Genomic DNA, 21,529 nt, shown 5'->3' with positions numbered 1-21,529 from the left:
AAACTGATCTTATTTATTATATATTAGTATTATATAAGGTAACTTTAATTTAATTAGTAAAATATTAAAAAGCGATCTCTGGTTAAAAATATGATGAAAACGAGCTTTCGACTACCAGTCTATAGTCTTTGACAAGTAATGAATAAAAAGCGCGAACGTTAAAATATATACTATAAAAAGTGTGAAAAAGCAAAATTAAAATAAAAACAATAAAAATGTTTGTGTGCGGGTAAAAATGCTAATGAACGAAAGGTTCAAAATAAAATTGAATATTGTCTTGGTAATTGTTTCGCATTATTGTCAGCATGGTTCGTAATTGCTGTGTGCCAGGATTCCAAAGTTTTTCTAACGCGAAAATTTCCTTTATCAATCACACGTGCACTGTCAAAATCGATGGAATGGTCGTTCAACCAGGCATGTGAGGCGATGTTGGAACCTTTTTTAAAGGTTTTTGTGTTTCTAATATGTTCTTTTTTTCTTGTTTTTAAACATCTTCCCGTCTCGCCGATGTAACTCCACGGGCAGTCGGCGCATGGTATCTTATAGACGACATTTGTTTGTAGTTCCGCCGGAGGTCTTGCTTTCGGGGAAACAAACTCTTGTTGTAATGTCTTAAGGGGTCTGCTAGTAGTTTGGATTCCATTGTTTCTTAGAAGTCTCGAGAGAGGTTCAGTTAGGCCTTTGATGTAAGGTAAAACCGCAAGGCCACAATGTGAGTCTGAAGGATCAGCCCATCCGAAAAACATTCCTACCAATTCTTCTGGAGATGGTGTGATTGCCAGAGGTGGTTTCTTCTTCAGAATGTTAGATATGACCGATTGTGGGTAGCTGTTCGATTTCAGAACATCAGTGACGTGACTTAATTCTTTCGCTTTTCCCTCGGGGGTACTTGGGAGGTTAGAAGCACGATTCAGGAGAGTAGAGGCAGTACTCAGTTTGTGTTTCTTTTCATGGTGTGAATAAAAATCCAAATATCGGTCTGTGTGGGTAGATTTCCTGTAAACATCGATAGTTATGACGCCATTGCTCCTGGATACCAAAGTGTCTAAGAAGGGTATCTGTCCGTTACTCTCATGTTCAATGGTAAAGGCTATTTTAATTGTAATGCTTTATTTTTTCGCTTAGTGTTTTTTGTTTTTATAATTTTCTAGGTTGTTATTTTTTACATTTTTTTTTCTCGGAGATATTAGCTAACCAGCTACTCTGTAAATCTGAGATAAAATAAAGTTAATGTATGTATGTATGCCCGTACGTAATATGGTAACATTTTTAACTAGTATGATCGCGGGTATTAATATCAGTGCAGCATAGACAAATATTTTATGGACAATCGGTTTTCAAAAGTTAAAATTGACTGAATTGAGTGGAGGGAGATAAGAGTAGTATTTATATTCTCTTTAGTGAATTACCTGTGACATTGCCTTCGATTTCCTTCCAAAAACTGCTCGTAAGGCAAAACACCGCAAGAAATGATACAACTCTGAGGCTGCGAGGAAGTAACACCATTTTCTGCTATATCATGCACCTGAAAAGTTAAGTGTCTTTCTCAGGTTTTTCTCAAAATTACAGTGAGTGAAAGTCTTTTTTTGCGTAGGGAATTATACCACTCCAGCTTCATTAAAGAAATGTGCACGTGATTATTTTGTACTAGTATGACGCAATCTTAACAGCCAGTGATGCTGTTTCACACATATGTTTAAAACTTTCTTGTGGTGGGAAAAAGGGCCTTATTTATGTTTTCTATCTACCAAGTTACTGTAAGTGGAATTCCCCCGAAATGAGCTGCTACTTAAAAAATATTACTATTCGCTTTTTTTCACGATCTTGTTTACCCCCCCCCCCCCAAACTTTTTGCATAAGCATTGTTTTCAATTTCTCTTGGGACGATTGTACGTCATTGTAAATCCCAAGAGAAATGGAAAACAATGCTTATGCAAAATTTTTGGGGGGTAAACAAGATGTATTATGGGAACGGTGAAAACAGCGAATTCAAAAGAAAACAATGTAGCACGTTCCAATGTCCAATGTGGTAGGCTGACCCTTAAAATATTAAAAAAAAGACTCGTGTTTTATTTACAGTGAAAACTAATCAACCTCCTTTCTTCAAGAACGAGCAATTAAATAACTAAAACGTGAAAACCTTCATCCTCTTAAATACAGCAAGTTCATTCCAAATATCTTTTTGTCCCGATTTGTAAAAACCTTGAATTAAAAATGTTGCGCGTGCGCGTATTGAGGTAAAATGGTGTTTTCGAAAGAATATATGTTTCCTTCTTTATGGGATCAATATCAGCATGTGGGCATAGGACCCTATATAAAAATAACTTAATAAAAATACCAAAAACACCTTATATAACTCTCAGTAATTAATCATCTTAAATCACTAAATCGGCCAATTTAACATCTAATTCATCATTAAATCTACCGACTTTAATATCCTTAAATCGGCCAGTTTAACATCCTTAATTTGCCTGAATTTAACATCCACACTTTTTTTTGGTTGTGAAGGGGAGGAAGGAAGCGGGCTCAAAACGGAGAGGGTGTTTATTAAAATTTCTTGCTACAAAAAGGCAAGGGATGGAGTGGCCTTAATAAGTGATTTACATTTACTTCTGTAAAAGATTACTGCATTTTATTGGCGCTTTAGCCGGGTTTACACGAGCAATTTTTATGTGACAAACATATTTGATCGTTTAGATGAAACAACAAATACTTTTCAGCAGTTTAAAGTTTAGTACGCCTGTAATTACCTCGGACAGCGAAGATAATACGCCCAGAGAAACGGGCGCACACTGCCCACTGGGAGATTGTGAGATTGGCCATTGGACCACATATGCTGAAGCAGTATTTTCCACAGTTTATGTGACGAGTTGTCTACACAAGCCATTTTTCGTATGTAACAACTTTTATTTGTCACATGAAAGATAGTATGCCAGCTTCTCAGCAAATATATTTGTCACATAATAATTGGCCAATTTTCCTCGTCTACACGGCAAAATAAAAATTGCTCGTGTAAACTAGCCTTAAATAACTGATTTTATCTGAAAACATTATTATTTAATTTATTCAGATATCCATAACGCAAAACAATTCTCTTTAGTTTAGATATAATATCTAAATCCACTTTTGTATGCTCTTTTTAAAATAGGCAAAAGTTCAAATTTTCCTATTTTGCGAAAAATCTGTCTTAAAGATTTTTATTTTATTTTGCATGAATGTTCAATCAGTGTTTAGGGTTAGGGTTAGGGATTTCCAATTTCTTAAATTTTGAGGCGAGGTCCTACGTTTTGATTTTGAGGAAAACGCCATCGGAACTACTAGTGCCCAGTCTCCTCTAAGCGCTCGGTCGTTCATTTTGGCTCATTGTCATTCTCGTCCCCATAGCCCTTTCATTTCTCTTAGCCGGCTAGGCCTTGGCACGAGGAAACAAAGGGCTCTGGGGACACAGGATTTCCAGTCCTAGATTCTAGGACTTCCGGTCTTCATGTATGCAGTCATGACGTTTCAAAAGAATGTATGAGAGAGTCGTTACGTTTTCGACTTCCGTTTAGGAATTCTTTGTTCCAAACAGCCAATCAAAAAAATTCGAATTAATTCAAAAATTCTATGTCCCCAGAGCCCTCCGTTTTCTCGTGCCAAGCCAGCTAAGAGAAACGAAAGGGCTATGGGGACGAGAATGGCTCTTTGTATCGTTCAAATGATGCATATGATGGCTGTAGGCTCTAACAAACAGTAACAAGAGAAAGATAAAACATTTCTGAACATTTTAAAAAAGAGTTCAAGTTGGGCTCATTTACCCCCTCAAAACTGTAGTAAGCCACCTTAAACCAGTAGTTCATTTCAGCAATTTTGTTCAACAGCTAAAACATCGCTAAACAACAGGGTATTTTTTTTTTAGTCCGAGTCTTTGAGCTTTGTTGACTGAAATAAGTTTTTTAAGAGTTTTCTTAAAAACATACTTACTTCAAAGACTCTTCTTTCGTTTATATAGTTTAAGATAGGTCTGAATTTGAATTTAATGAGATAGCGGAGACCGTTCTTATTTATATTTCCAACTTCAAGCTTTCTAGGCAGCTTTTTTATTAGTATTGTAAATTCGCAATTAAAGTGCACGCTTTATATCTGATTCCATTCCAACTTAATCTGAAACTTAAAACTGTGAATAATAAAACACACTAAAACAAGAAGTAATTAGTCTCCAAAAAAAATCAACAATGGAAGGCTTTCGTCTCCAAAATAATCGGAAAGAACGTTTAAAATGTCTTCAACCTACATTGTTATCAAGGTTTCTCTTCAAATTTAAAAAACTCAAACTGCATAGATAAATATGCATGAAGGTGTTTGAATCTGAATTTAATAAGATAAGCAACTTATTAAAACTCCTAACTTCAGAGCCTTTGAGGACAAACTTAGTATGGAAAATGTCTTTGTTTCAAATGTAAAAGAAAATTATTATGAAACACAGTAAAGAAAATTAATAACATAGCAAGCCAAAACATTTTATTCTCATCCATAAAGCAATGGTTGTGTTCTCACTTGGTCGATTCTTTCTAAGTGTTTGTTCACAGACCGACATTTACTAGTTTTAACGTGTGAACTGTTTTCACTGTGAAACTTAACCCAAAATTTAAGCCGCTAACTCAGAATATTCAAATTACAAAAGAGCCCGAAATTAAAAAAAAAATAGCGAGTCGAAGCGCTTTTAATGACTTCTCTTGCTATGGTTATGCGAAGGAGAAGGACTTTCTTTTATATGATGCAGTGAACGTTTCTACGAATGAGAAGTATGCATGCGATGAAATGCTATTGATCCAGCAGCAAAACAACATTGAACAATCCTCGCCGTAAGCGCAAGACGCTGGCGCTGTGAAATAGACATAGCCCTGGCCGAGGAACTGAAAAGTCTAATGGAGCTGGTGGAATTGTAAATCGAAAGAAACGGGAAGAATTTTTGAGCTCGTTTGCCATTTTAAAAGTTGTGTTTTGCAAACATAACCATGAGGGGAGCGTCTGGCAAAAAATATTGCCAGATTGTTTGGCAGGCATCTGTCACTACACGCAATGTGACTGACTGCGGTATTTGCCAGGACAAGTTAAACCATCTTGTGAAGTAGTATTACTCTGCGTGAATTTCCTATAGTAAAGGAGAGAAAACCCTTTGTTTTTCCTTGTGAAAACAGTTTGCATTTTTAACTTAACACTAAACAAAGTGTTTTCACTGTATTTCCGGACTTTTCCGACGGCTTTATCTAGCTTAAATTGTCTCAATGAAAACACAACCAATATAAATAAAAATTGGGGAAACAGCCGGTTAAAGTGGTGCTAGAAGCTGGCCCTGCGGCGTATTTTTAGACGACATTATTCAGATAAAATGCTTAGTCATTTTGTTTTTCACAAATTGTAAAGAATTAAAAAAAACCTGACAATTGGTGCGATGTTCTTCACGTCAAAGAGATCAACCCCTTTTTTTTAGTTTACCTTAAATGGAATAACTTCAGGATTTCTTTACAACACATTTTGATAAAGGAAAAAACAGCTTTCAATAAAGCAAAATAAACTGTTGGGTGTGTTGATAAATATGTTATGAAAAATGCTAAAACTCTCAAATAGAATTGACATTTCTTTGAATATTAAAACCGCTATTAAACAGCGCCACTTCTTCTTGTTTTTTTTTCTTTTCACGGACAAAAAAAAGGCCGAAATACGTCAGAATTCCACTGAATATGGGCAAAATGTTTATTTTTGTTGTATCATGTAAACGTAAGGTTGCCCGCGGGAATTACTTGGCCTGACAGGTCCTTTTTTTTTATTTTTTTTTACTATTTTTTTATTATTTTTTTATTATTATTATTTAGTAATTTTTAGGTACATTTGAACTTATATTTGTAGAGTTTTTAACTTATATTTGTAGAGTTTCTAACTTTTTAACGTCATTTTATTAATATTTTTTTTATTGTAAAGCGCCATGAGCAATTAGTGGATTTTGGCGCTATAAAAATACTTTTTATTTATTTATTTATTTTTAAAACAAATTTTTGAAAAGGAAAACATTGAGAGATTTCTTATAAAGTTAAAGGCTGACAGAAGAGTCCTGAAATAATGTTTAATCATAGAAATCGTGGCGATCAAGTAAGATTTGACGGTCTAATTTATAAGCGGTTTTCGGAAGTCCTCCTTTTTAATAAAACGCGAATATTTTTAATATGCCATGGTGCCTTTTTTGTAATGGCCTCAAAAAAGCTAGCAAACTGTTGAAGTTCACTCCCAGCCAGTAACATGGAAATCCTGACTGTAGATTTTACCGCAGAAAAGTGATAGATGTCTTGACCAAATACCCACCACGTTTGAGGTTGATATCACTAAAAAGTTCTGAGAATTACATCAAATCTTAGCAATCAATAAAGTTGGAGGATTTTACGCCGAAATTGTGAAAAAATCAAGCAAATGATGTAATTGCAATTTGCAAAAAAATTGTCGATTTGTAGTGCATAATTTTCAGGCTACACTAGAACACGATATAGTTCGAAGGTACGTGCCAAGTTTCAGATTGTTTCGTTTATGCGGTTTGAAGAGTTTTGGACGAAAAATCAGGAACTTTTGGATTCTAAGTTACTCGTCGTTTTAGGAATAGCTCGAACTCCCCTTTTCCTTCCCTTTTGAACGCCGGCCACGCAGGCTACGTAATTACTGGAGCCATTCGCACCAGATTTGTAAAATACTTAAAAGACAGGATCGAAGCTTTTTCCTTTACCCTTCAAAACATTGGTCTTACATTAACTAAACACTCTCATCGTTGCTTTTAAAAATTCTTGCTCGCGAATGTCGTGTATCATAGGATAAATTGTTTAACTATTCGGCATGATTCGAGTGAAACGCTCGGAGCAAGAAACACATTACGTTCATTGCTCGAATTTGCCTTTAGCAATCACGATCACAAAGGGCACAAAAGGATATAAAATTTCGGACCAAGAAGGATGGAAAATTTGGAATTAACTACATCGATCGCGTTCGTGTATTTAAACTCATGAAATAAAATAAAAAACAAAGAAAACTAACTCAGATTGTTAGGAACAACACCACCGAAGGCGTCGACGCCAATATCCTACTGAAGAGTATTCGAGAAAAAGGTGCAGCATTGCTAGCGTTTACGCTTTTCTGTCTTGAAAGTTTGGTTTGTGAACGTTTTTTTTCGCTAGTTTGAGCTGCATTCCAGCCTTGTAGGTTTGATTTATCAGTATTTCAGCATGTAACGCTATTATTTTTCCTGCTGATTGAAGTGTCTTGTATATACCTTAGATTACGGAAATGTATGGACGGGTTGCTTCCGCGAAAAACGTCAAACCAGCTATGTAGGAAGGTCTGAGTGGGGTTAACCGACTACCGACAAAGGGCGAAAAATATAACTGACAAAGGACAAAGGACAAAAATAATTTTATTTTAACTGACTACCGACATGAGGACCCTCCAATTCATACCCGACTAGCGACAAAGGTCGAAAAATATAACTGACAACCGACAAAGTAATAAAATTTTAACTGACTACCGACATGTGGACCCCCCCCCCCCCCCCCCATTCAGACCCTTATGTGGTAATTACGTGCATGCCAGTGGAAATTCACCCTAGAATTTAGCAACAGATAAAAAACTTACAGAAAATTAGTTTCAGCAAGGCTTCATCTTACTTGTCAATGAAAAGCTGCCTTTTACGGTGGATAGTCTCCCTAAAGGACAAATTCCCACTGTGAGGAAAAACATTAAATCATACAACCGCAACAAGACGTTTATTTAAATTCCTATTAATTTTTTTTATTGTTTTAGCTAACTTAACTTTCCTTCTTGCGTAAAAGCTCCAAAATTTTGTGGAAATGAGACTTGATATCAGAAAGAGCTAGCCATTCACGGAACACTATTACTTCTTAAATGAGTATTTAGTGGGTGTGTTTAATAATTATGGTTTGACAATATGTCGACAAAATTGACGTCTTTATCTAGTTTCCATCAGTTCTGTGTATTTTAATAACAATCATTGACGTACTACTTAAAATCGCCCACGTAAATATAGCCTGAATGTCAGCCTTCTAATTCGTTGGTGATAATGTCACCGAGCAGATTTAAGAATGATAAGGCAACCAAAGGTTTCCAGTTAACTCTTGTTTTTACGACTGAATTTATTCAGGAGTATTGTGGGTAGCCACGGTTGGTCGGTTGGTCCATCATCTGTAGACTTCTCATTGCAACTCCGCTGACCAGCAGATTTACTTGTAGAAATAGTGTAGCAAGGCGGCCGTATAAAAGCGGCCGTATAAAGGCGGTCTTTTAAATTTAAAGGGGTTTACAAGAAAAACCAGAAGCAAAGAAACAAAATATGGCTGACAATTACGTGAAGAATTAAGAAATCGACCGCCAAAAAAGTGAACATTGAGAGCCAGTAATCTGCATTAATCGATCGATGACTTTCGTGTCTATCTTTCGAGCTAGCGTAGTACATGTAGTCGAATGTAGGAGCATTCGAAAACTAAATCGGGTTTCACATAAGCTTCATAAGCGATGGATCTATCTAGAAACCAGAGCGTTGGCTAAAATCGAGTGCGTGGCTGCTTGTTCCCAAGAAAAGGAAAAGCTTTTCAGATGAAACAGCACAATATTACATTTGTACCTGAATCAGTCTATTATATTTTTTTTACAGCGTTATTACTTAACAGCCTACATGTAAATTATTCTGCAATGCATACCTACGGAGCGATATAATAAACAAACCATTTTAGTGCTTTGGGTTAAAAAAAGAAAAAAAAAAGGAAAAAAAAATAAACCCCCCTCTGGGACTCGAACTCGCGACCTTTCGATCCGCAGTCAGTTGCCTACCCGACTGCGCTACTTAGACGTACTTAGTCACGTGAGACGAAAATATCTTATATCAATGTAATCGACATTCCACCGTTTATCTGTTATCATGTGCATCAAAGGAATGTTTGAATCACCTTGCTGCTCATAAATTTACAAGGAATGAAAACTAAACTTTTAAACTTGGCAAAAAATTCAGTCGTGGCTCGAAGAGCTCTTTGATTAATAGAGGATATCAGCTCTAACAGTAGCGAAGCTAGCGTATCTGAGAGTGAATTATCAATTCCAATTGATTACTCCTTTTAGTAACGGTAATTGATAAGTTCTCTTATTTATATTTCTCCTATTTTATTTATCAATATTCTAATATATTATTTTCTTGTTTTTTTTCATTTTGCTCACTGTAATGTTCTGTGTTGTTGTGTGTTTTACCGACCTTTATTTGTATTTTTATAATTGTAACACTGGCTGCCTGCCCTTCTTAACTCTTCAGTTATTTCAGGGAGCCAGACCCTTAATTATTTATTTATACTTTATATATATGTTTTCCTTTTGTAAATATTTAGGGTAAATAAAGTTTGTTGTTGTTGTTGTTGTTGAAGTGTAAATTTATCTTTGGCTTAAAACTTTTTAAACCAGTTGGATTTTTATTTTTCATTGTCTCTTATTTGTTATCATAATTTTATTCTGAAACAAAAGGAAATAAAACGGAAATAAAAAGTCACCAAAGATAAATTTAAACCACAACCGTTATACCTCATGAAGTAATGTTTAATAAATGAGCAGCAGTGTTTTATCAAGTTTAAAACACGAGGCGCAGCCGAGTGTTTTAGACTTGATAAAACACGAACTGCGAATTTATTGAACGGCTTAAAAATCTTCTGATGTAGATCTACTCATTCTTGACCTAATATTTAGATTTGGGGTTATTTTGGCCTAGAAAATTGGACGTAAAGTTTAGCCGTGTCTTTATCAGATAAAAAGACACTCATTAAACATTAATTTCTTTTGTATTTTCTTTATGAATTATTAATGAGTTTTTTAACACCATATATTATTACACTGTTATATAATTACAACCGTGTATCCCGTGAATGTCGATTTTCTTCAGTGTGGTTACAGTTATGGTTTCCTCTTTTGACTGCTTCGCTCTGTGGTGTACGATTTCTCAGGATTCCGGCCAATTTACTCTTGTACAACTCCAAAGCTTTTCCGCTAGCAGCGAAAGACAGGAAAATGAACAGCCCTGCAGAAAAAAAAGATAAAGAAACCAAAAGCTTTTGTTGCATAACAAGTTGAAATCTGTTGTTGTAAAAGTTCGGAGGAGAGACAGGGAATAAACGCGTACTTCACTGTAGCCAGTTTCCCTCTGACGATTACCTAGTACAAAATGGACACCTCGGTACTACCTTGAAACAGCAAACAGTTAATGGGGCATTAATTTTAACACAACTGCTGATCATTAGCTCCACAATTTGTGTACAGTGGAAGAAAATAATAATCGTCCTTATACCTTTAAAAACGCTGATTATAATAATTCATTGGTCATTGTGGTGCATATTTAGCCCGCCAGCGTGGACCAATCAAAAACAAGAAAATAACGAAGCTAACCAATCAACTGAAAACCATTCAACTGTTCGCGCCGTTTTTCTTACTTAATTTGAGTCAACATATTCAGTTTTTGAACTTTATAACGACGAAATGGCTGATAATCTTAGCGGAATAGCAAATTCTCAGTTTTTTCAGCTTGATGGAGAGGAATTACAGAAACTCGAATAAGAATCCAGGTGGCCAGGTGACTGGGTAATTCTGTCTTCGTCGAGCGAAACTCGCTCAGTTCAGGTATTATGCCAAACTGCCAGTTCAGTCAACAGCACAATTTTTAAATTTTAACAATTCTAAATGTTGTGATGCCGTCGATGTCAATATAATTCTGTAATTTCTTTTTCCAATACGTTCTTGGCCCTTCTCAGACAGAGCTCATTTTAGCCTTGCCTGCGGCTAGGGCTATTTATATGAGCCTGAGTCGGGCCAAAAACATACTTACGCCCGCGAACATAAACTTTATTGCTATAATTTTACAGCTCAGTTCTACAAATTACTAGTCAATCTTTATTGTGCTGGCCTTGACACCAAAGATTCGTGGTTTCTTTCGCGCAATTTTACTGAAGTTTTTAAAGAAACGTACCTTGAAGACTATTTAAAACCACATACGGGTACCACAGGAATGACAAAGCCTTCAAGTTTGCAGCAATTCCAAGAATCCATGTAACACCCATCACTGAAGCCATTTTAACACAAATCACAGCTGCCCTGGTGTCATGTCGCCGATTTTGTTTCTGCTGCGTTCTCTGAAATGAAAGAAAACTCATAGTCCAAACGAATTTCTGTAGCAAACCAATCCGAATTCAGTCAGTCAGTCAGCCAGCCAGTCCTTCAGTAGGTAAGTTGGTCTGTAGGTCTGTAGGTGTGTAGGTCTGTCTATATCTCTGTCCGTCGATTGGTCTTTTGGTCTGTCGGTTGTCGTTCACTTGGTCAGTTGATCAACCAATCAGTAAATCAACCAATCCATCAATCTATCTATCTATCAATCAATTAATCGGTCAATCAGTTGGGTAGGCAGTCTGTTAGTCAGTGAGTCGATAACTCGTTCACTTATTTTATTTATTCATCCATCCATCCACAGCCATCCAAACCTACATTCATTTATTCGTTCATTCGTTCATTTATTCATTCACACATTAATTCTTTTATCTAGCCATCCATCCATCCATTGCTTCCAGAAAAAATCAGAGGTACATGTATAATATTGTAAGTGTTTGAATAAGGCGTAAAATAAAAGCTTATATTTACACACCAGTGGCTTGATGAAAGAATCCAGATAATTAATCAGTGATTTCCCTCACCTTACGAGTTTTGATGATATGAATCACAGTGTGTCCCAATGCAATCATATTGAAGATCAACATCAGTGCAACGGGCAAAACAAACGAATAAAGAAGGGCTCGAGGCTGAGATATGAAACATTCCTGTTCCCCTTGCCCTGTTTACACAAAAAAAGCGAAAATTAGAAAAAATAAAGTTATGGCACTTCTTCAACATAGTTAGACGCTCAGTTAAAGCATAATATGATAGCATTATCTAATCTTGAATTAAATTTATTATTCCTGAAAACTTAAAACGTTTTATCACCAAAAAGATTGTGCGCCTCTTTCAGTATTTCTATGAAAATGTATTTAATTGGTTGCGATAAAACAAAACTTATGCAGTTTAGTGAAATTTGATACCACTCGCATTCGATATTAGGAAATCACGAATTCTCAAACTTTATACATACATTATACAATTAAAAATTCATATGGTACGTTGCTGGAGCCTCTAATACTTGGAGTCGTATACATACACGCAGATTGATAACTCAAAATCCAGATTCGAAATGTGCAAATTTCTTTTCAATTCTGACGTGTAGCACTTACCATATCCGATGGATCCTTTTTTAACATGATCGGTTATAACACAGACAAGCATAACACGTTATAACACGTCTCACTGACCATGAGACGTTTCGTACAGCCTCCTTCTCGATTTTTTCGATGTGCCGCAACACCCTCTTTAAAAGAAATAACCAAGGAATTTATAAAGACTAATGTATGTTGGGGTAAGTTAACCATCGTACGTGCATGCAAATTCATACCCCAGCGTGGTACAAGGGGGATCGGGGGTAGGAAAGCCCTTCTCCCCCCCCCCCCCCCCCCCCCGCTCTCAAAGTTTTCGTTCTATTAATGCACAGCAGAAAAAAAGTACAAAGTCTTTAGCTTACACTTCAAGATGACATAATCTCTGTTGGATGTGACGTCATTTGACGTCCTTTTTGTAATCTTAGATTTCACTTCTTTCATACAACAAAGTCAGAAAATGACAGAATTTGCATGACCCCCTCCCCCTCCCACTTCTCGCGCATAGTGCAGATATGCGGAAGACAATTTTTTTCATAGCGCAAGCCAGCGTTTTAAACTGAAATCTTGACTTTCCACTGATGAAGGGCTGAGCCCGAAACTTTTGGAACTTAGAACTGTTTTAAAGGCCCTTTTGACTCATTTAGTGAGAACTTTATTATACTTTGTGTTTATTGTGTGCTGTGTGACAAAATAAGCGCAGCGGTCGAGCAATGAATTACACATGTACAAGTTCACACGATTGGTGCAGTTTGTGGCAAATGGCCGATAAATTGACTAAGTTTATTCGATGGAAGAGCGAAGGAAAACATCTGACGAAAACAGCATATGTTGCTGTTGATTCTGAGGTTAGTTTAAATTTTTACTTCCAAGTAGAAGTTATTAAAACAAAACAGCCGAGCAGATTCCAAGGGTTAAAATAGTCAAAGGGGTTCGCTTCCGTGCTTATTCTAAGTATTTTTAATACAGGACCGATTTCTTTCATGGTTGCAGAATTAGGGTCGTGATGAAAATAAACGTTTTTTTATTTGAAAACGGTAGTTGAATGAATCGTCCGATGAAGTAATTTTTCCCGAGCGAAAAAAATCACAACAGAGCCGTAGACGCTTTGGTGTAACGCTTAAAACGCGAAAACTTTTGTTTGGTAGCTAGGTTTTAGTGCCATCAAACTGTTGTCATTTATGGCTGGCCCATTCTTCCACGTTAGGGCCGTGAAAAAAAAGTGAATTTCGTCCTTCGAGACTCGCGCGTTAGTTGTTGTTTGAAAGAAGAAAAGCACACAAACAACTTTGACGGCAAATCGAATTTATTTTCTCTTTCGCTCTCCGTCTCGTAATAAAAAACAGCTTACCTTGTAGCTCGTATCCTTGAAAAAATATTGAAAGCATTCACTTTCCATATTCCGAAGGTAAGATGTCATCGCTTTCGCAAAACACAGCGTGTGAGCTTTACTCAGTGGTCATCAGCGTGCACTATCGGGATTTTGAGCACGCTTACGTATACTGAATTTGATTGCGCGGCTCATGCTAGCTATGTTATGAGCTAAATTGGAACACTATTGAGTAAGTCAACTATTATAAAGTTACCTGAAATGTTTGTGAAAATCCGACGCATGTCATAAGCCATAACAGTCATCCACGTAAAGAAGGAAAGAACAAAGAAATGAAGAAGAACTGCAATTGCCAGGCACGTGTCTTGATCGTCAGTTTTAACGGCTGAAAGGAAGAGGCTTTGGTACAGCAATAGAGACAATGCCAAGTTTATTATGATCTTCCCGGTTAAGTTGCGGAGTTCAGCAAACACGATATACGTAATCAGCAGAAGAACTAGAGAAACCATTGACACAAAACATCCGATTGAAGAAAGAAGCTGGAGTAATGCTGGCGTTTTAGTGATCGTTTGTTTGCCGCCTTCTTTCTCCGTCCTTGAAAAATTTCTTGAAAAGTTCACGCACAGCAGTAATTTGCTGTCACGAAGCATGTAAGTCATATTGTTGTATAACTTGTTGTGAGGTTTCAAGTAGATGGAGCCATTAGATAGTTGCACGAAGTCGGTTTTGTTAAACGCTATGACAGTACAGTTTGCATTCCAGTTTTGGCTTTCGTTGTGCTTGCCTTGTAGATGATCATCATCGGATGTATTATCTAGTTCTGTTCTGATTCCCCTATGTATCTCAGTGTCGTTGCTTTCAGGTCCGTGACTTGTAGCTTGTGATCTGGTTGAGACGATCTTTTTGCAATTTCCCACGAAGGGATCGAAAACCTCGTCAGTTTGACATGAGAACTCTTTTTCAGTGTTCTTAAAAACATCATTTTTCCAATCTTTAACGTGAACAATGTACTTAGAAGTGGAAGTAAAATCAAAGAGAATGGTAAGCGATGGCGTTGTTCCATAATCATCAAACTCACATCCACTATCCTGATCATTTAGCTTAAAACCATTACATAATGCGCACTGTGGGTTTCTAAATCTTATGTTTTGAGAGCAGACTGGGAAAGCGTATCTCAGACACTCAGTTTGGCAGTAAGATCCATTTTTCTTCGAATTCGGGCTGATATAGTGGCAGTCTTGGAATTTAGGAATACATTTTTGAGTCTAATGCTTGCGTGCGCTTTGCGCATGCGCATTAGACTCTTTGTTATATGAAAAAATAGGTCACCAAGGGTGACATGAGTCTAATGCCGTATGGCATAGTGATACAGATTGCGCGGTTTTCGTAAGCCGGTTAAAATTGGTTAGAGGTTTGTGTTCGGGAGTTTAATTTAAAATGCTTATAGCAAGCTAGGGGCATCGTGGATGATTATGGATGAAAACGAAACAGTCATAAATGTTATATGCTTCACAAAATTTAAAGTATGAACAGGAGTTGATGTTACTTCTTCCGTATTGTCCGTAAAAGCAGAAACGATTAAACATTTGGACAAGATTGCGTGACGATTTACAAAAAGCATGTTCATTACAACAAGGGTTGAAGAACTTTACATCGTTTTCTTTCAGATTTTTCACCATTTTGATGATGACTCTTGAAACAGATTTTGCAATAAAAGCACTTGAAATAGTGACTGTTACTCCATTGTACTGTAAGCACTTAGTGACAGATTTTCCTAAAAACGGGTGTAAATGCTCACGTCAATATAATGATGACCTTTTGAACGCTGGAAACTAGGCAATTATTATCGAGCTACCATACACAGGAGCGAAGACTGTTTATCATGATGTACAAATTTCGCGAATCATCACTTCCATATCAATGTAACCATTTTATGATTTTTCTAGCTGTAAGAAGAACTTAAGATCTCTGAGAGTCGTAAAAGCATGAAATTCGATTTCAGTGTATGGCCAAAGGCCGGGACAGTGTAATACTGCAAAGCGGCCAAACAAACGCATTTTGATTTAGTCGCGTAACTTGATTTACATTTATCCATGTACATCTTTTATTTTTGAAGGTTTTTGTTTGCACTGTAAAGAAAAAATTGGTCAAAATTCGAATGACTTAAATACAAAAACCGAGGTAAAGTTTTCTATTTTTTAAAACAAAATAAATATTTGGTCGCATTGTGTAAATAAACGCGAGTCGCCGTCGAAATATTTTTTCTCAAAGACGTCTTGCTTTTTAAGCAAGACGAAAACACAAGTGCTTAACTGAACTGAAAACGAAGATTTATTTTCACAAAAAGCTTACAAATGTCTTAACTGGAAAATTATTTCGTCCTGTTCAAGTGTTGAATAATCGTGACTTGAGAAAGAACTTTTAATTATGCGTGGGAACACGTGTCGCTGATTGGCTGTTTTTAATTGAAACTAATCGTGCGTGTCCGTACGGAGTCCGTTCTTGCAGCTGATCATTGTTTTCTACATTACAGCGAACGATTATCGATCCCGAACCATTCCCTTGGGATTGCTAACAGCTTTTTTCATATAACAAAGAGTCTAATGCGCATGCGCAAAGCGCACGCAAGCATTAGACTCAACAAGCAGCTATTTCAAAAAGAAATAGTGTTTCGTTTCCAGATTGCGGAAGGGTGAGAATAGTGTAACACTTAAGGAGAGGTGGGTTTGGGGTTTACTTTAATTCGGAGAAGGTCCTAGTGTATGTTGAATTTGCCGAATTTATGCACGAGTGAAGAATGAAAAAAAAACTTCATATTCAGTAGTAACTTAAATTCCCATTTAACACCTACTGTCCATTTTGTGTAAAGGAGACATAAATAACTACGTCCTGCTGCAGTTTGGCTTTCAAGAGTTCAAGTAACATAAATATTTCTCTTTATAGAAATAGCATGTGTCTTTCTCTCCAAATTAAGTTAAGTGAAGGGAGCTTGCCTTTATCGTTTTTACTCATCCAGTGGAAATTAAAATGATTTTTTTTATTTCTGCAGAACACTTTTTTGCTTAAAAATGGCACCTGATAGCATAACTTTGAATGTTACATGAATGGAAAAATAACTTACAGAAAATATTTAAATATATTCCTATCAATGTGGGGAAATATCAAACCACAAGAGTAAAATGCAAGATCAGAGTAATGCAATTAATTTAAATGGTTTATTTTTTGAAACAAACAATCCTAAAATAAATCAGATCCATAAATAAAGTGTTTTGTGACTACTGATCTCTGATAAAATGCAAAACAACACTTTAATCGTAGGTGAAATTATTACCTTTTGACAAAAAGCTTGAGGTATATACTTCTCTGAGTTGATCACATGCTCAAATCAAATAAATGCCAAATTCAAGACAAACCAAAACCCTGGCCGACAAGAACAGAGATGAGCACACTGTTTCGAAGCCATTTCTTCAAAATCAAATGCCTGTTGTCACTTTACAAAGACACGTAAACAACCAGGGCAAATTAATGTAAAAAACTACCATACACAGATTTTTAACAAGGATTTTTAATTAAGCAAAATTCAAGTTTAAAGAAAGTTTTATGTTATATGTTATATATAGTCATACAAGGATTGTATTTTGCTCGATCCGCGCTGTACGCTCTCCCGGCAAATATAAAATTATCTCCACAGAATAAGACACAGGCAAGTTGCTTCTGTTGTCAGTGTAACAGCCTTGCATTGGTAACACTGATAATAACGATTTGCATTTTTGGCGATACTGTGGAGTTTCGATCAGACGGCGATGGCTTTGAATAATCCAAAATAATGTTTATCAGTATCATTAATTTTATCTCAGAAATCTGCTTCAGCAGTTGCAACGGTAGTTAATGTTGAGCGTTACATCAACTAAGGAGACGAATTTAGCTCGAAACGGCAGTTGCACACCTTGCTATACGATACTGTCCATACAAAATTTAAGCTTTGAACAGAACTTCTCAACTTTCCGTGCAGACTCGAATGTGTTTGCGACGCCGACGTGACACTGATCACGCAATTCCGGGTACATCCACGCGAGAACCCACGTAATTTTGCGTGTATTCGCGCTGTTTGTGACGCCGAAGATGCCGTGAAATTTTCCTGTACAAATAGAATAGGGCAATCTCCCACATTTATACATTCCTCTGTTACATGAAGTGAAATTAACTTTGTAAGTCACCTGCAAATATGCACATCTCTTTGTAGCGCACTTAAGCTCTACCGTGCGAGCAAACACGAGATACGCCAAGTCATCCCGTTTTTCTTTGCGCTTGCAAACACTGGTTGGTGGAAATTTACTTCCGTTTCAGAATAATATTAAACGCTACGAGAGCTGTCTCTAGTTTTCTTACAATACATCGCTTTAATCAAACTTAAAACCATTGCAGTCGTTAAATATTTCGTTTGCAACGAATCTCAATATTTTTGGTCATGCAGAGGAATATATTTCCGATATTTGAAGAACATGACTGTTTTTACGAAATTAATTGCCATCGGTCATACGTATTTACTTTGTGGTTACGACCGTTCTTGTGATTGGATAGCAGCCCCCCGTGCGAGCAAACACGACAAGTCATCCCGTTTTTGTTTGCGCTTGCAAACACTGATTGGTGGAAATTGACTTCCGTTTCAGAAAATCGCTAGAATGTTTACTTAACAATTAAACGCTACGAGAGCTTTCTCTAGTTTTCTTACAATACATCGCTTTAATCAAACTTAAAACCATTGCAGTCGTCAGATATTTCTGTTTGCAACGAATCTCAATATTTTTTTATCATGCAGAGGAATATCTTTCCGATATTTGAAGAACATGTTTTTACGAAATTAATTGCCTTCGGTCAAACGTATTTACTTTGTGGTTACGACCGTTCTTCTGATTGGATAGTAGCCCCCACTGTGTAAATAGTTCACATCGAAGCCAAAATAATACCGTATCGTTTCTGAGGAAACGAAACAAAAAGCTGTTAGCAATCCCAAGGGAATGGTTCGGGATCGATAATCGTTCGCTGTAATGTAGAAAACAATGATCAGCTGCAAGAACGGACTCCGTACGGACACGCACGATTAGTTTCAATTAAAAACAGCCAATCAGCGACACGTGTTCCCACGCATAATTAAAAGTTCTTTCTCAAGTCACGATTATTCAACACTTGAACAGGACGAAATAATTTTCCAGTTAAGACATTTGTAAGCTTTTTGTGAAAATAAATCTTCGTTTTCAGTTCAGTTAAGCACTTGTGTTTTCGTCTTGCTTAAAAAGCAAGACGTCTTTGAGAAAAAATATTTCGACGGCGACTCGCGTTTATTTACACAATGCGACCAAATATTTATTTTGCTTTAAAAAATAGAAAACTTTAGCTCGGTTTTTGTATTTAAGTCATTCGAATTTTGACCAATTTTTTCTTTACAGTGCAAACAAAAACCTTCAAAAATAAAAGATGTACATGGATAAATGTAAATCAAGTTACGCGACTAAATCAAAATGCGTTTGTTTGGCCGCTTTGCAGTATTACACTGTCCCGGCCTTTGCCATACACTGAAATCGAATTTCATGCTTTTACGACTCTCAGAGATCTTAAGTTCTTCTTACAGCTAGAAAAATCATAAAATGGTTACATTGATATGGAAGTGATGATTCGCGAAATTTGTACATCATGATAAACAGTCTTCGCTCCTGTGTATGGTAGCTCGATAATAATTGCCTAGTTTCCAGCGTTCAAAAGGTCATCATTATATTGACGTGAGCATTTACATCCGTTTTTAGGAAAATCTGTCACTAAGTGCTTACAGTACAATGGAGTAACAGTCACTATTTCAAGTGCTTTTATTGCAAAATCTGTTTCAAGAGTCATCATCAAAATGGTGAAAAATCTGAAAGAAAACGATGTGAAGTTCTTGAACCCTTGTTGTAATGAACATGCTTTTTGTAAATCGTCACGCAATCTTGTCCAAATGTTTAATCGTTTCTGCTTTTACGGACAATACGGAAGAAGTAACATCAACTCCTGTTCATACTTTAAATTTTGTGAAGCATATAACATTTATGACTGTTTCGTTTTCATCCATAATCATCCACTATGCCCCTAGCTTGCTATAAGCATTTTAAATTAAACTCCCGAACACAAACCTCTAACCAATTTTAACCGGCTTACGAAAACCGCGCAATCTGTATCACTATGCCATACGGCATTAGACTCATGTCACCCTTGGTGACCTATTTTTTTAACTGCTTAGGTAACTCACGTGCTTGCGGTAATTTGTCAATCAAGCAATTCTCAGGGTTAGGTAAAAGAATCTTTTCATTGCCTAAATTAAAGGTTTCCACATTAAACGATCTGTTATTGCGGCTGCAATCGAATCGGAGCTTCCAGAAGGCTGTGTTTACTGCACCATTGCACTTTGCGCAGAATACATTTCTGTAATGCACTTCACTGTCTTCGTCAAATACTGGCAGATTTCTCAAAAGGTCATTTTGATCTTCATCCTGGCATTGTTGTCGCACAATTCTATCGGTCCAGTTCTGTGGGCACGTGTTCCAAACTGCATAGCTACTATACGATTGATGTATTACACCTTGTGGTACCAAACACGTTTCATTTGAGTTCAAAGGACTAGTCGGAGGATAAACATGCCCTTGACATCTATAAATAACCGGCACGCATACATGCATGCACAGGCGATGACGCTTTACAATGATCCCAGAAATTGCATTTTTCTTATTCATTTTAATTTTTATTTGCCTTGACTACAAAACGAACCTCCAATGCAATACATTACAAACTTACAGTATGATAAGATAAATACATTAAATTAATTATGAACTTCGTCATTTAGCAACAGAAAGGCCCAGGATTGATTTCCACACCTAGTCGATACTGAAGATTGTGTGACACTACCGTATTGAAATGGTCTGAAATGTAATGAAGTCAACACCGCTTACTAGAAATAGGGTAGAAGTTCTTTCTTAATTTCTTAATTCTTAATTCTGGCTTCTCGTACAAATAGGAATACGGATACCGTCACTGTTTTGTTTTTAATGGCTTGTGATAAATACCCGAATAAATATTATCAAAAGCAGTAAAATGAAGATGGCGAGTCGCGAAGGGAAAAGAAAAGAAAATTAACTTAAACTTAAATATTATCGACAACAATGCACGTCAAAGGTTAAGCAAACAAAGATTTCAGATAGCTCACCTTTGCAATCTAATCAAGATACTGCTGCCATCGGTCTCCCTTTTGGAAAGGTTTCAAAAGTTATGACACTAACCGGCCTTCACTCGTCAAATTCAACATCAGTCAAGTTAGTCTGCCATCACGTATGCCGACTTCGGTAGAAAAGTTCTTTAAGCGAGCTCACAATTATCCAGTACATCATTCTCCCTTGAACCCAAAACTCTGTTTAACTGTACGTTAGAAATCAAACGCGTTTTGCCGATGGATGCTCTTAAAGTTGATTCAGTACTCATGACAATCAAAGATGGCGTACCAAAACTGAGTAAACAACAAAGTGCCTAGTTCCCAGTGCTACTCGGTTGGAGTAATCGTAACATTGCCCGTCCACGGGCCACAGCATATAGGCGTTGCGTCACCGCCTAAAAAGAAGAGTAATTTATACAGGACTGACAGAAAGCGTTGCAACATGGTGCTCTTACTAGAGCATCATTAAATTTCTTGCCATTGCCGCTTGTAGTCAAGCCTTCATGATGGTTTGCGGTAAATCATGACGAGGGTAGATTTCTGTTTGTGTTTACTCCAGCTCTTGCATTGTGGCTGAAGGGAGCGGAATTGAATTGACAAATAGCTTAAAGGTCAAATGAACAGAAATTTCAAAATGCCATTTTAACCAACCAAACACTAAAACTATCG

The 21,529-nt window shown here is 36.7% G+C and overlaps 2 protein-coding genes across 3 annotated transcripts in view; both read right to left on the bottom strand.

Annotated features, from left to right (window-relative positions):
* Positions 1-21,529, bottom strand: part of LOC144657240 (uncharacterized) — an 87,169-nt gene that overhangs the window by 55,783 nt on the left and 9,857 nt on the right. The gene's annotated exons all lie outside the window — the stretch shown is intronic.
* Positions 9,891-20,333, bottom strand: LOC144656475 (adhesion G protein-coupled receptor L4-like). The gene is made up of 6 exons (XM_078516694.1): positions 20,049-20,333; positions 14,498-14,891; positions 13,883-14,440; positions 11,748-11,884; positions 11,030-11,192; positions 9,891-10,087 (listed from the first exon to the last, which is right to left on the bottom strand). Exons 1-6 carry the CDS (start codon positions 20,331-20,333, stop codon positions 9,915-9,917), a joined length of 1,710 nt encoding a protein of 569 aa, XP_078372820.1. The 3' UTR covers positions 9,891-9,914.

The sequence above is a fragment of the Oculina patagonica genome, chromosome 6 (assembly GCF_052425735.1).
Source record: "Oculina patagonica isolate OP01 chromosome 6, crgOcupat, whole genome shotgun sequence".
NCBI lineage: Eukaryota > Metazoa > Cnidaria > Anthozoa > Scleractinia > Oculinidae > Oculina > Oculina patagonica.
The sequence above is the reverse complement of the archived record's forward strand: the minus strand, read 5'-3'. Positions and strand labels throughout refer to the sequence as shown.